This window comes from Paramormyrops kingsleyae, chromosome 7 (genome assembly GCF_048594095.1).
Source record: "Paramormyrops kingsleyae isolate MSU_618 chromosome 7, PKINGS_0.4, whole genome shotgun sequence".
Lineage (NCBI taxonomy): Eukaryota > Metazoa > Chordata > Actinopteri > Osteoglossiformes > Mormyridae > Paramormyrops > Paramormyrops kingsleyae.
In genome coordinates this window covers 7,446,601-7,461,605 of record NC_132803.1, presented here as the reverse complement: position 1 = coordinate 7,461,605, position 15,005 = coordinate 7,446,601, and the positions used below count along the sequence as shown (strand labels likewise).

The 15,005-nt window shown below is 41.8% G+C and overlaps 1 protein-coding gene across 3 annotated transcripts in view; it reads right to left on the bottom strand.

Moving 5' to 3' along the window:
• Positions 1–5,721: 5,721 nt before the first annotated feature.
• LOC111843810 (uncharacterized) overlaps positions 5,722–15,005 on the bottom strand; it is a 56,834-nt gene continuing 47,550 nt past the window's right edge. For 2 of the 3 annotated variants that reach the window (XR_002838250.2, XR_002838251.2), the window contains one exon: positions 6,304–6,319. Coding sequence is in view for 1 of the 3 variants with exons in the window: in XM_023811710.2 (XP_023667478.1) it covers positions 6,115–6,319 (205 nt within the window). In the remaining 2 variants the exon portion in view is untranslated. Of the gene's footprint in view, positions 6,320–15,005 lie in introns of all 3 variants that reach the window. The other variant, XM_023811710.2, reaches the window with a different exon arrangement.

Genomic DNA, 15,005 nt, shown 5'->3' with positions numbered 1-15,005 from the left:
TTCTTTTTTGTCATTTATTGTTGATATAAAAATGAAATGCCTCTACAAAAGTAGTAAATCTGCTCTGCTTCCAGCTGGTTATTTCATTTTCTTCCTTTACTTTGTTAATCTCCTATGACCATCTTTCCACTAGTCTTTAATTTATTAAACTACTTATTCCATTATCCAGAACTGGAATACAGCAGTACTCATTGACATAAAAACATGACAAAAGAGACACACACAAATAAATGGCTGCTGAACACTTATTACTCAGAAATTCTAATAGGCTGTTTGTTCACACAGTGTCTACTTTGAAATGGTCCTGTCTTTAGTATTGTTAATTGTATAAAATTTAAGGATATGGAAAAACATGCACATAGCCTCCTCCTTACCTGTTCAGAGTGTTACGCACACGGCTCTGGTGCAGAAACTAGCATGTTCACCACATTTTCACAACATGCAGTTTCACATGTTTGCACATGGGATCAATCATAAATTTCATGTTTGTTCAGGGAAATAATTGAACTTCCAAATGTGATTATATAAATTTTGAGTTGAGTAAAAATGTTGCCCTCCTCCGCTGTAAACAATACAAACAAACAAGACATTATTGATGCTGAGCTTGGCTTTGTTTACATCATTCTGTTTTTCATTCAGAAAGCACTTCATCTCATAATCATATTTTATGAGCAATTAATGCAGAAAACCTACAGTGGAACCTTGGTTCCTGAAAGTCTCACATCTTGTACAATTCGGTTCTTAATCATATTGTTTGGTAAAAAAATAAATGTCTCTGTTGTCAAACATATTTTAGGTTCTCGCTCAGCCAACCCTTTTGTGCTTAAACGTGTCTCAGAAAGCATGTGTCTATTTATGCATAAACAAAGGAGAGAATGCTTGTGTATGAGTCAGTCTACCGCGAATGCTTGTATAGTGAACGTCTCCGCCAAATTGTGCTATGAATATTCTTGTGTTACTTTGCTTTTGTTGCTATTTCGTTTTTAAATAAGCCACCAGGGGTCCTAAGAAGGTTAGTGATAGCAGCAAACCAGTAAGTTATGAGAACCACGATAGAGCTTAAAAAGGAAATAATTGTATGCCATCAGCTCTCCAAGCAAAGTGCAGGTAAATTTTCATTTATTTCATATATTTATGGGTTTTAAAGTTTTTATTTATGGTTTTAGCCATTAGGTATACATGTTTAAATGGGCAAACATTTGGGCATCTAGTACAGATTAATCCAATTTACATTATTTATTATGGGAAAAATTGATTCAGTTTTCAACCAAATCAATTCTCAAACAGCCTTCTGGAAGTTCGAGAACCGAGGTTCAACTACAGTTAGATAACAGAGGCTGTCGTGCCATCAGGTCTTCAGTTATGTGGGGACTTGAAGCTGCCCACTCTCCCCACTGAAGTGCTGTTGATTTGATCTGGGTAAGGTTCTTTCGCTGTTTCCTCCCAAAGTTCACAATCAACTTTGTCTTCTTTGCATTAAAGAGGAGGTTGTTGTCCTGGCACCAGAGTGACACGTTTTCCACCTCCTTCAGGAAGGCCTGCTAATTGCTGTGGTAATCAGACTTACTACAGCTGTCCGCAAACTTGATGCTGGAGTCAAATGTGGCCCTAGTGTCGAAGTTGTACAGGGAGTACAGCTGAGGGCTGAGGACACAGCCCTGGGGGGCTCCCACATTGAGGGTGAGGCTCAGGACACAGCCCTGGGGGGCTCCCACTTTGACGGTGAGGCTCAGGACACAGCCCTGGGGGGCTCCCACTTTGACGGTGAGGCTCAGGACACAGCCCTGGGGGGCTCCCACATTGAGGGTGAGGCTCAGGACACAGCCCTGGGGGGCTCCCACATTGAGGGTGAGGCTCAGGACACAGCCCTGGGGGGCTCCCACTTTGACGGTGAGGCTCAGGACACAGCCCTGGGGGGCTCCCACATTGAGGGTGAGGCTCAGGACACAGCCCTGGGGGGCTCCCACATTGAGGGTGAGGCTCAGGACACAGCCCTGGGGGGCTCCCACATTGAGGGTGAGGCTCAGGACACAGCCCTGGGGGGCTCCCACATTGAGGGTGAGGCTCAGGACACAGCCCTGGGGGGCTCCCACATTGAGGGTGAGGCTCAGGACACAGCCCTGGGGGGCTCCCGCATTGAGGGTGAGGCTCAGGACACAGCCCTGGGGGGCTCCCACTTTGACGGTGAGGCTCAGGACACAGCCCTGGGGGGCTCCCACATTGAGGGTGAGGCTCAGGACACAGCCCTGGGGGGCTCCCACATTGAGGGTGAGGCTCAGGACACAGCCCTGGGGGGCTCCCGCATTGAGGGTGAGGCTCAGGACACAGCCCTGGGGGGCTCCCACTTTGACGGTGAGGCTCAGGACACAGCCCTGGGAGGCTCCCGCATTGAGGGTGAGGCTCAGGACACAGCCCTGGGGGGCTCCCACATTGAGGGTTAGGCTCAGGACACAGCCCTGGGGGGCTCCCACATTGAGGGTGAGGCTCAGGACACAGCCCTGGGGGGCTCCCACATTGAGGGTGAGGCTCAGGACACAGCCCTGGGGGGCTCCCACATTGAGGGTGAGGGATGACTATGTTTGACTAGCACAACTTGAGGTCTGCTCAAGAGGAGGTCAAGCTCCCAGTCACATGGGTAGGTGTTTAGTCCAAGGTCCCTATGGTGTTGAATGCTGATCTATAATCTACTAACAGCACTCTCACATAGTTCCTACTTCTGTTGTCCAGATGGGTCAATGCTGTTCGGGGTAGAAAGGTTATGGTGTTGTCATTGAATCTGTTAGGATGGTATGCAAATTGTCCCAGGTCCAGGTCTTTGGGTAGTGAAATGCATACGAGATTCTTCACTAGTCTCAAAGTACTTAATTGCCACAGGGGTTAGTGCAATGGGGCAGTAATCGTTCAGACTGGACGGATGTGGCTTCTTGGGAATGAGTATTATGGTGGATCTCTTTACATATCTCAGTATGGGGGACTGGGTCAGGGATTGATTGAACATTATGCTGAACACTACAGCTAGTTGGTCGGCACAGGTTTTGAATACCCATCCTGGGATGGCGTCTGGACCTGCTGCCTTCCTGGAGTTCACTCTTGAAGATTCTTTGCATGTCTTGTTCGAAGACAGTAAGTGCAATTTCGTGGTCGACTGGAGCTTTCACTGTGGCCACAGTGTTCAGCTAGCTGGAATGAACAGGATTCACCTCAGACTGTGTGTAGAAGGCATTTAACTGCTCTGACAGTGATGCATCAGCCCTTGCTGTGGTGGAGGTGGACTGGTTATGATCTATTATTATTCGTACTCCCTGCCACATGCCCCTGGGATCAGGCTCTTCAAACTGGGATTTTAGTTTTATCTCCATTCCATCTTTTGGCATCTTTCACCATTTCCCAGAGGGTATAGGAGGCAGCTTTGTAATTGTTCATATTTCCAGAGGTGAGTCTTGCTGTTACGACGGGGCATGAGAAAGGAGGGACAATCCATGTAGCGGCTCTCAACAAACAGGTTTTATACACATAACAGAACACAAAGGGAGAGTCGGAACACAAAGGGACCACAAGGGGTCAAAATAAAACAGGTAAATGATTAAACTGAGGCAGGGGGCAACACAGGAACAACCATAATAAACCAGCAGCAAACACAAGGCAACAACAGCTACAACACACAGCCACAATCACAATGACTGACTCAGGAACTGAACATTTCAATACACTGTTAACAAGACTGGACAAGGGACAGGTGAGAACCTTAACCTCTTATTAAGGACTCAAGGGCAACAAGGAACAGGTGAGGCAATCAATCATCAGATACAGAAAAGGCCCAAACACCAAAGGCAAACTGAAACAAGGAAAACTGAACAGGGCGCAAAAAAACAAGGAATTGTAACTGAAATACATAAAGACATGATAAACCAAGAGAACACAAAATAACAAACATTAAATAGCAAACACCTGCATAATAAGCAGTGTTGACAGTGTTTACTGCATCCAAGATGATTTTGTCTATCCACAGTTTCTGGTTTGGGCATGTATGTATGGTAACTTTAGGTATAATGTCTTCTGTTAGTTTGCTGATGAAACCTAACACAGCTTCCATAAACATGTCGATGAGATCATTCAGGCTATACTCCGTGGTAGATTTACATTGATGTTTGGGGTCATTATCCTGCCGCATCACACAGCTTCTACTGAGCTTCAGCTGGCAGACAGCCACCCCGAAATTATCCTCTAAGACACCTAGATAATCTTGGGAATTCATTTTCCCTTTGATGATGGCAAGCTGTTCAGGTCCTGAGGCAGCAGAGTGGCCCAAAATCATGAAGCTTCCTCCACTTCTTCTCAAACGATTCAACCTTAGTTTCAAAACATTTTCCCAGTGGCAGTGTGGAGTGTGAAGGTGGTCTTTGGCATACTCCATGTACAGCAATGTTCTTCTTTGGAGACCTGCAGCTTCCGCTCTGGTGTCCTGCCATGGTCACCCTGCCTGTTCAGTGTTTTGCATATGGCAGATTCATGAAGAGAGATTTTAATCAGTGGCAATGATTCATTCAAGCCATTAGCTGTAACTGTAGGATTATTTTTTTGTACCTCATTCAGCATTCTACGTTTTGTCTTTGGAGTCATCTTGGCTGGATGCCCGGTTCTAGGGAGAGTAGACACAGTACTAACCTCTCTCCGTTTATAGACAATTTGTCTAACTGTGGACTGATCTAAACTCTTCCAGATAACTTTGTAGTCCTTTCTAGCTACATACAGTTCTTGATCCTTGATCATACAGTAGGTGTCTTCTGAAAATTTTTTTTATGAGGCATGGTTAACATCAGCACATGCTTCTCATGAATAACGAACCTAAAAAGTTTGAGTCTTTTCAATAATTCAGAGTTGCTGTAACCCACACATCCAGTCTCCAGGTTTGTTAACTCCTGACTCCATTTAGCTTTTGTTGAATTCATTAGTCTAGGGATTAACATACTTCTTCCAAGAAGTATGTGAATGTTTGAATGATATTCAAGATTCAAGATTCAATATTCAAGATTTTATTTTTTATTTTTTTCCTTTCTTCCCAGTAAATTAATCAGAGCAACTGTACTGTATAACCAAGACAAAGCAATTTCCCTTTGGGATTAATAAAGTTCTTTGAATCTTTGAATCTTGAATCTTGAATATGGAAGAACAATTAAATTATTTGTATGTTATCAGTTACAACACAGTCTGTTTGTTCATGATTGTAACTAAGATGGAGATCTGATCACATTTTATGACCAATTATTGCAGAAAATGAGGTAATTCTAAAGGGTTCACATACTTTTTCTTGCGACTGTATATCGATAACTAGCACACTGTTTTAATGCTGTGAATTCATGCCCAAATGTTTATATACCCTTACGGTTTTACAATTAATAAATTCCCCAGCATTTTACAATAATTCACTTTCATTTGTGATGTTGTATTTAGAAAGGTTCCCCCTTTTCTCTCCCTCATGCTCCTTCTCTTTTGTTTACTGGTATTTTATGACATTTTTGACTGGCCTCTTCACACACCCCCAGCAGAAGAAGCAGACTAGTATAAGCCTCAGGTTTGGAACAGGACCTTGACTCTGCTTTAATGCTTTATTGATCTCTGCATTCTATATATGTTCTGTATATATTTTCTTTAGCTTAATGTATGAAACCCTGCTACTGCAGTCTGACCTTGACAAAGACCAAAGACCAAAAACACTCAAAATGAGTAGTAAAATACTTTATAGATTAGTACATGTTTTCGGAAATATAGCATTCATGATCTGTGGAATTCTCTATTATGTACAGTTATTGTTCAATATTTATTAATGATCACAATATTAGTTTATCGGTATCTCTTGGCATGTTTGCATTAAAGTCGGGAATTCCTTAATTAGTTGAAAAGTTAAGTAAGGATATTAGTAAATCAATTTCTGATAAATCTTTCAAAAATTATAAAAGCTGGTGTTCAGACCATCATGTATCCATGGTGATGATGAACATTCCTTTATTACTCTCTTTACTTTGGCCATCTGATGTAAGGGTCACATTTACCATCCTGCCCATTGTTTCTTTTTTGCCAGCCTGTTCTCGTATCTTCATAAACATCCAGCAGAGCTCACAGGAACCAAAAGCATCTTCTCCTCCCCTTTTTGGCAGCATGGGAGGGTCGGGTGGCATTTGGGGTTTGGATGAATGAGGAGGTGTCCTCAGCATGAGAGGCAGACCCCAGGGATGGAGCTGTCGGAGAGGAGATGGGAGGGTCCGTTATCCTCCAGGCACGAGTGAACTGGCCTTCCTGGAGCCTGAAGTCATGCTCGACGCTGAGGGGAGCGAGGAGAGAGAGAAAAGGAGGGAAAAATAGGGGAGAAGAGGGAGAGACAGGGAAGAGGGGAGAGAGGAGAGAGAGAGAAAGGGAGGGAATAACAGGAGAGAAGAGAAATAGGGGAGAGAGGAGAGAGAGAAAGGGAGGGGAAAACACGAGAGACGAGAGAGATAAGGAAGAGGGGAGAGAAGAGAGAGAGAACAGGAGGGAAAAGCAGGAGAGAATAGAGAGATAGGGAAGAGGTGAGAGTGAGAAAAGGAGGGAATAACAGGGAAGGGGAAGAAAGGAGAGAGAGAAAAGGAGTCAGTAGTGCCAGTAGGAAATGGTATTACTCCTATATCCTGATGCATGTTTGGATGGCATGAAACTTAAATCTTTTATTTCCAGGACTAAAATAAAGTTCACATAAATAACATGTTCTTCATGATAGATGTTTTTAGCAGTAAAACTATCAGAGCTTTTCAATGAGTTTCATATCTTAAGGATATTGGTGCATTGGAGGTGTATATTTCATCACAGTGCTGATGCAAACATACCCCTGGTTCCCTACAGAAGAAAAATATCTGGACTTTCAGAGAGAAATAGCAGAGACTTTTAATTCACTAGAACACATGCCCATGCAGGAAGCATACTCATACTCTGTCAAGTTTTAGATATTTATATTACAGTAGAAAAGATGCTGTCAGAGAAACAACAATGTGATCCTCAGCCAGCCCCATCTAATCCTTACTCCTCCAACACCCCCATCCTATACAAGTTCTAGAATTACTGCATGGATCAACTGGAAATGTTAAAATGTTGGTTATTGGCCACAAGAAAAAAATGCCTGTAAATAATAATAATAATTATTATTATTGTTATTATTATTATATTAAGTTCCAATTATATAGCGCCATTCACAATCCCAAGGTTGATTTACACAAAAATAAATCAGTAATCAGTATAGGAGGAAGAAACAGAAGAGAAAGTGATTGTGGAAGGGAGTTCCATAGTGTGGCAGCCATAGCACTGAAGGACCAACCGCCCAGAGTGGAAAGTCTGGTGGGTGGATGGCAAGGAGATTATTATTAGAGGATCGTCGGCAATGACACCAGAAGGGACCTTAATAGCACTTTGAAAGTATGATATGCCTAATTAATTAAGGAAAAGACAGTGACACAATTTCAGTGGTTTAAAATACGATCCGAAATTCAATGAAACGGCATCGGACAGGGCTGGGCCGTGAAATATCGCGTTGTGTTTATGAACATTCATATCGTCATCAGTGTATAATATTGTGCTAAACATTTATAAACCAGTAAACGACAAGAAACATAAATAACACAATCAACAAAAATCCGCTGCCAAGTCAATCAGTACTTGTACTGATCGCTTGCTCCATTTTGATCGCGGTTCCTGAAGAGAACTCTATCGGCAGTCTATCGCTCATCCTGCTAGTCCCGGATGTAGAGGGTTGAATTTCGGATCATATTTTAAACCACTGAAATTGTGGCAGCGTATTTGAAACAGCGAAAATAACGGGACTGAATATTGTAAAGCAGAAATAAGAGGACTGAATGTTACTGCTTGAATAATAAAGATGCGAATAAAACACATGGAATATTTTAAACTGAATTTGTTCTTTTGAAATTTATTTTGAGGCGAAATTAAATGAACTGAATTCATGTGGTTGAATTATACGTATCTTTTGGAACTGAATTTTGGAAGCCGAATATTTTTGTACTGAATATTTAAGCAATGAAATTACGATTGAAATGTTTTCAGTTGAAATGTTCAATGTTTAAATGTATGCACATATTAAATTACAGTCCCCAAAAATTCAAAGCGTCATTAATGCAATGCTTTTTTATTCGATAAGTGTAATTCAACGTGTTTTTTTTCATCAACGACTTTTGTCATTAATTTACTTCCATAGATATTTTATTTGTACAAGGATGAATACAGGTATATGGAAATTCTTTTTTGCTTGTCCCAATTGCTCTCCTATGAGACACACAGACACACATATTCAGGCAAAGCATACTGCAGGATCAGCTGTTTTCTCTGGTACCCCTGGGACAGTTTTGGGGATTAAGGGCCTTACTCACATGTCCAGCAGTATTAAGATTATTTTGCTGGCAATGGGATCAGGAAACCGATTGCCGACCCACACGGAGGCACACGCCTTGAACAAGAAGCCACTGTCACAATGCATTTTACCTGGGTCCCTGGGTATGAGCCCCCTAGAGAGTAAACCTGAAGCGATAGTAAGGAAATACTAGCTCCTTGGGGGGGAATCATTGTCAAGAGGGAAGACAATCTTCCTCTGTGTGATACTGAAGCAGTGCGAGCTCAATTTAGTGTGACGTAAATTCAAACAATACATTTTGACAGTATTGCATTCTACTCCTGTCTGTATAATTTGCACTTGCTGTAGAATTTCTGGCCGTTTTGGCCTCTATCACTTATAATACTCCTTGTGATATTCCCCTCACTTCCTAGATAAGACACAATACTGACCTCTTTCATTTAGGAGGTTTACATGTTTTATTTAGCAGACAGTTTTATCTGAAGGAGTGTGATGACGACCAAGAAGGCAGGTTCAGCCTGGTCCTGCGGCAAATGGGGTTAAGGGCCTTGCTCAAGGTTCCAGTGGTGAAGTCACTTTGCAGTCCATGGGATTTAAACTGGCAACCTAATGACCCTAAGGCACTGAGCCACACTCCACCCCAAAAAGGAAGACCTGACACAGACACCCACACACAACCAGGACAGCAGTGGATGGTGACCAGCCCAGCCAGCAGTGCAGCTGCTTCATCACAATGGGGGTGACGGGATGACAGAACCACTCTAACAAGCCCCACTGTGCCGAAAAAGGACAAATGCAAAAAAAACAAAAAGGTCTGCTTTGCGTACTGCGGGGATGTGACTCATCAAACCAAATTGCCACAGTGTGACAAGCAGCTTAACAGTGTTGAAGGACAGTGAATTAATCCATGCAGATGCAAAATGTGATTTCAGGTCATGGTTATTATCCGAGTGTGAAAAGTGTTAAGAAGCTTGCGGCCCCACAGACTCTCAGGACTGAATTTCGGAGATAAAACTGGACAAGATAGCACACCAGTTTCTCTGTCTGGCCAGCAGGTGTCGCTGGTCATCCCATTATATCTTCCCCTGGTCTTGCATGCTTCACAGGTCCCTGTCTGTTCCCATGTTTCCCCCGGCTGCTGCGTGGCTTAATGCAGTAAGAGCATGCAATAAGAGCATGCCTTCCTTCTGTGTTGGGTTTGGGCTGCAGTGTGCAGTGTGGTGCAATAGAGAACTGTATTAGAATATCTATACCTATTTTATCAGTAAAGACATCTATCTTGTTCCTAGCCTTAGTGTTTGATTTATCGTTATGGTCTGCACCTGCCCCTCATGTAGCCCTCATTATGTGTGTATTAAAGGCAGTCAATACCACGTACATATCAAACCTCTGTAACAATCAATTACCCAGGCAGCATGTGGGAAAACAGCACTCTGGTCCATAGCAGGCTATCAAGGATAATCTTTCAGTCTCGCACTGATTTATTCACTGGAGGTAGGGTTGGTGAAACATTTGCAGTGCAGTTGCTTTTTCATTTTAGCTTCTTTGGTTGCACAGGTTTCCTCCTGATCTCCAAAAACAGGTCATTTCAAAGAATTGTATCTAAATCACTCTTGGCATGTAATCATATGTGAGTGAGTGCCCTGTGATGGAATGCCTTCCCCTCCAATATCTAGTGCTCTCTACAGGTTAAATTCATCTCCAGCTCAGCACTGAACCTAACACTCAAAGATCAATGACATTTACAGTGTCCTGTAAATGCTCACTGCTCAGGTCAACTTTGATCCATCCCACTCCAAACACAGCACATGTATAATGACACTGGTATAAAGTTTAATCAAAATTACAACGACAAGTGTATACAAGCAATGAAGTACATAAATAAACATGCAAAGCTGACTAAACAGTCCCAATATGCAGTGGGAACAATAAGCTAAGATTAATTTCATTCCTGCGACAAGAAAAGACAAGTGAAAAGCTCTGAGGTAAGGACAATATGCAGTGTTAATTTTACAGCAGCATATCTGGACTGTCAGCAACTTTTAGCCTATATATATATATATATATATACCTCAAGTAAGTAACTCAAGAAAAAAAAAACATTTTAAACTTAATATATTGTAGCATGCCAGGGGAGTTGCTGGCTTTTCTCTGCTTCATGGCCACGTGTCCCAGCATGCCTTGTACTGTAAGATGCACGATACTACAGGTAGTTAATTTATAAAGTACAGTGGGAAGGGAGCCGTACTCTCATGGCACTTGAGGAAGAGCAGCTGGGACTCTGCTGTGTACCTGGAGCTGGTTATAGTGGGAAGCACTTTGCAAGCACTCTGGTGCAACAGCAGGGCTATTGGGTGGCTGCCGGCATGAGGGAACCACAGGCCAGTCGGTTCTGCTAAGAGGGACAGAGGCTGGGCTTCTTTGCTGCTACCCCCAGTTTGGCACAACAGGCCTCCATGCCGCCAAGTAGTCACTCCGAATTGCCTGTGGCAACATTTTTGCCTTTTTGCCCCACAGACCCCCATAGTAGCCCTGTGCGAAGAGTGGAGAGTGCGCTAGTACCATGGCATATGGCACTGCTGCCCATTGCCACACGTCAATCTTGCCTGCACCGCTTCCAGTAAAAACATCCTTGGAGACCTTGCAGTATATTGGTGACCCCAGCATAGACCTTCCAGAGGACTTGTGGTTGGAGAGCCCAGGGTACCACTAGCTGCAGCATGTTGACATCCTTGTCCAACATCTTCCACCTAAACCCTCTACTGAGTTTTATGCCATTTTTTTCAGGGTCAAGCACCAACACCATCTTCCATTCTGTTCACCATCCTGCTATCAGCTCCCTGGACAGGACAGGGTCTCTCTCCTGTTCCTGCTGTAGCTGTTCTTGCTTGAGAATGGGCAAACCATCCTCCCCTGTATTGCCCACCTGTAATGCTGCCACAGCAGCAATCACTCAGCCACTCCACAGTATCGGCATTCCACAGCTGCACAAAAGTGCTGGGACAATGCATTAGTGTCGCAATGGAGCTGGGTGGTCAGGTGCCCCACGTCACTCAAGTCATTTAAGTTCAATAGGCCGATGTCCATGTAGCTCAGGATTTAGTCCCATCCTGATTTCAAATACAGTGGTACCTCAGTACTCGAACTCATTAGAATTTCTTAAAAGTCGAACCAACCAGTTCGAAAAAAAAATACCTAGAGCTCAATCTGAATCTCAGAAGTCAAACTGTGAACACCGACCTAAGATAACTTGTACGCGCGGGGAAATGAGTCATGCAACACGTCTCTCTGCTGAAACAAAGGGTAACGCTTCAGTCTCAGCCTCGCATTTGCTGTGATAGCATCGTGCATGTTTACACTAGCTGAATACATATATTTAGACAGTAAGAACACTTAGACAATGATAGACAGTAACAGTAATTATTATTATTATATAATAAAACACATTTAAAAATGTAATCTTATTACTTATTTTAATATTAATAATAAACCATTAATACATTTAATTATAATAATATTGTCCTGCCGAGCGGGGACGGAACGGAGACAAAGGCGCAGACGTCAGAGTATTGGGGAATACAGGGTTTAATTACAGGTAAAGCAGGCAAATTACAAATTACTGTTTTGATAAATGTGCTTAGATGTGTTTAGTACAGTAATGTATATGCTCTTCTTGTTTTATTCGGTTAATTTTGTGTTTAAATGCTAAAAAAAAAACATATTTAGGTGTAATTTTTTGGGGCCGGGAACCAATTAATTGGTTTTCCATTATTTCTTATGGGGAAAATTCGATCAGAACTTGAACTTTTTAGGATTCGATCCGGAGTTCTGAACGGATTAAATTCGAGTTCTGAGGTACCACTGTACTGGGGAACTAGCTTACCTCTATTTTAGAGTTTAAACTGATTTAGAAATCAGTCACAAGTCATGTAGTTTCTTAAACTTCATTTCTGTGTCCTTTAACCCTGCAGTTTAAAACTAAAACCAATTACTGTGTCCCTTTAAGAGCCACCTGAACACCACAAGAGGTCACTTTTTCTGCAGTTCATGCTAAATCTGCTCTACACATTGCTTGGCTGCAGTTTTAGGAGAGATGGTCAAAAGGTAAACATGTCCCTAAATCAGGTACATGTATTACTAGTTAGCTCCTTAATACTTTTCAGCTTCTAAGTTATTGTATTATGTAGGCAACCCTAATGAAATTCTGAATGAACGAAATGTGGAACTGCATAGGTTAAACTTGTACAAACTGCAGTAAAAATATTAAGGCACCGGGTTAAAATTTCAAAGCCAGAGTGTGTTATAAGTTGTACTTGCTTATCCCTTACTGTTAATCTTTCTCTCAAAGGAACAAAAAAAAAAAGTCATTAACTTTATTTCCATTGAGCCCACCCAATTAATAATATATTGTAGATATGAAAACTGAAAATCCAATGAATAATTTATAAATTAAAATGTACTTGAGTGTTGCTTTGTTCTGGGCAGATTGTAATAATAAGAAAAACGTTTGGCTGATGTTTAGCTAAACTCCACACTGCTCAGACAAACCATCCCACACTAAACACAGCACAGGTACAGTGTAGCAACAGTAATTGCTCCCACTGCATATTAGGAGTGCCCAGTCAGCTCTGCGTGCTTATATATTTATTGCATTGCTGATACACACTTTCTATTGTAATTTTAACTATACTTTAAACCTGCATCGATATATAGGACTAATCAAGTAGCACCAATTTTAAATACATATTACTTATCCAAAAAAGGTTCAGATTAAACTCTGTCTCAGCTGAAATGCCACATGATTTGCAAATCAAAATAAACAACACTAATGCATTTCTTTGTCGTAGTTAAAAATAATGAATGACACTAACAAAAAAAAAATTCAAATACTTGCAGTCAGTGGCTATTTACTCTTTTTTTATTTCTAAAGGCGTCAGTTTGGTTTCAGCATCGGCACAGATCAGATCAGCGTCGAACTCCCTGCCCCCCCGCAATGCACACATATTACTCCCACACTATTTGATAGGGACATGACCCCACCATCCATGACCAAATGTATGCCTTGCTTCCTTCATTCTTTCCCTCTGTTTTACAGGTGCTTGATTATGCTGACTAAAGTGTCACTGATTCAGGTATTTTAATGTAATGAATAATACAGCTGTAAAAAGAGAAAGCATACAGGAATATGTCAAAATTAAATTTATAACCCAGTGACATGTAGCTCAGTGGGTTAGGGCCTGTGTTCGGAAGGCTGTGGGTTTGAATCCCATAGCTGGCTGTGTATCACCTTTGGGCCCTTGAACTTGGCCCTTAATTCCAACTGGATCAGGGGTGCTGCATACTGGCTGATGGTGCGTTCTGACCCAAAAAAATGTGTTTCTTGTGGAGAGCCAGATAAGGTATGAGAAAGCTAAAGAATTTTTATGTGCTGTATAAATGGCTAGCAAACTATATCTTATCTTAAAAAGGTACAAGTGACACAGGAGAGGCACCTCTTCTCTCTACAGCTAATAAAATAAGTGTTGAGCTTCCATGACCTTAGCTGTTAACATGGTAATGAGAAGGAGAAGGGGAACGAGTGAGAGGGCAGGCAGGCAGATTTGTGTTTGTGTGACTAGAAAAATTCGCTGATTCATCAAGGCAGATATGGAGCAAACAAAGGAGGATATGAGAGAGAGAGAGAGAGAGAGAGAGAGAGAGTGTGTACAACTAAGAGAAAGTAAGCAAAATGATGGAACCACAATCTGTGATGGCAGACTCCGTTAACAGGTCTGTGTTGTGCTCAAATTATTCTGCCTGGTCTCTCTCACTTGTTGCCTACAATCGAGGTTTTAAGTCTGCTTGTGATTACGATTTGACATGTTCTAGATAGAAAGAGCAACAGCCAAACATACATAAAAATTACTCTGGCGATTGCCTTCCTTACCCAAAATCTCTTTTCTCATTTAAAATGCTCCCTGGTTTTTTGAATATGCCATACATCTATGCATTGAGGAGGAATGTTTGCAGAGATGTGTTCCCAGTTAAGCCTCACGTGTTCCCAGTTAAGCCTCACGTGTTCCCAGTTAAGCCTCATGTGTTCCCAGTTAATCCTCATGTGTTCCCAGTGTTACCTTTGTTTTAAAAATAAAATTAAAGCATTCTTTTGTATACAGAATAAATGCAATCTGACGTAAATGATAAGAGGCCAGTAATTTATTTTATGCAAAAAATAACTGCAAACTGTTTTTCAAATTGGAGAGATGAAAACTTCCTTCCTAGTGAAAACTGAAGTTTTACCTACTAAACACAAATTAATGTTTAGCCAAAAACCTGTCAGTGCCTGACATTACTACTCGAAAAGCAATTATTAAAAAACCAAAGATACCAGAATTATACTTTAAATTGAGTGGGGTCAGTTGTCTCATGCATGTAAACAAAAAAATGTCTAGCTGTGCGGTTTTTCACATTCTCTTATCGACTTAAGTGCGGGGTTAAAGCATGATTAGACTGGACTGCTCTTTGGCTGGTGAAACACGAAGATAAGGTTGTCTCACATGTAAATGACCCTTGTGCACATTCTGTCACTTTTAATTGCATTTCTCACTACATGCTCAGGAAAGCTGTATTAAGTCAT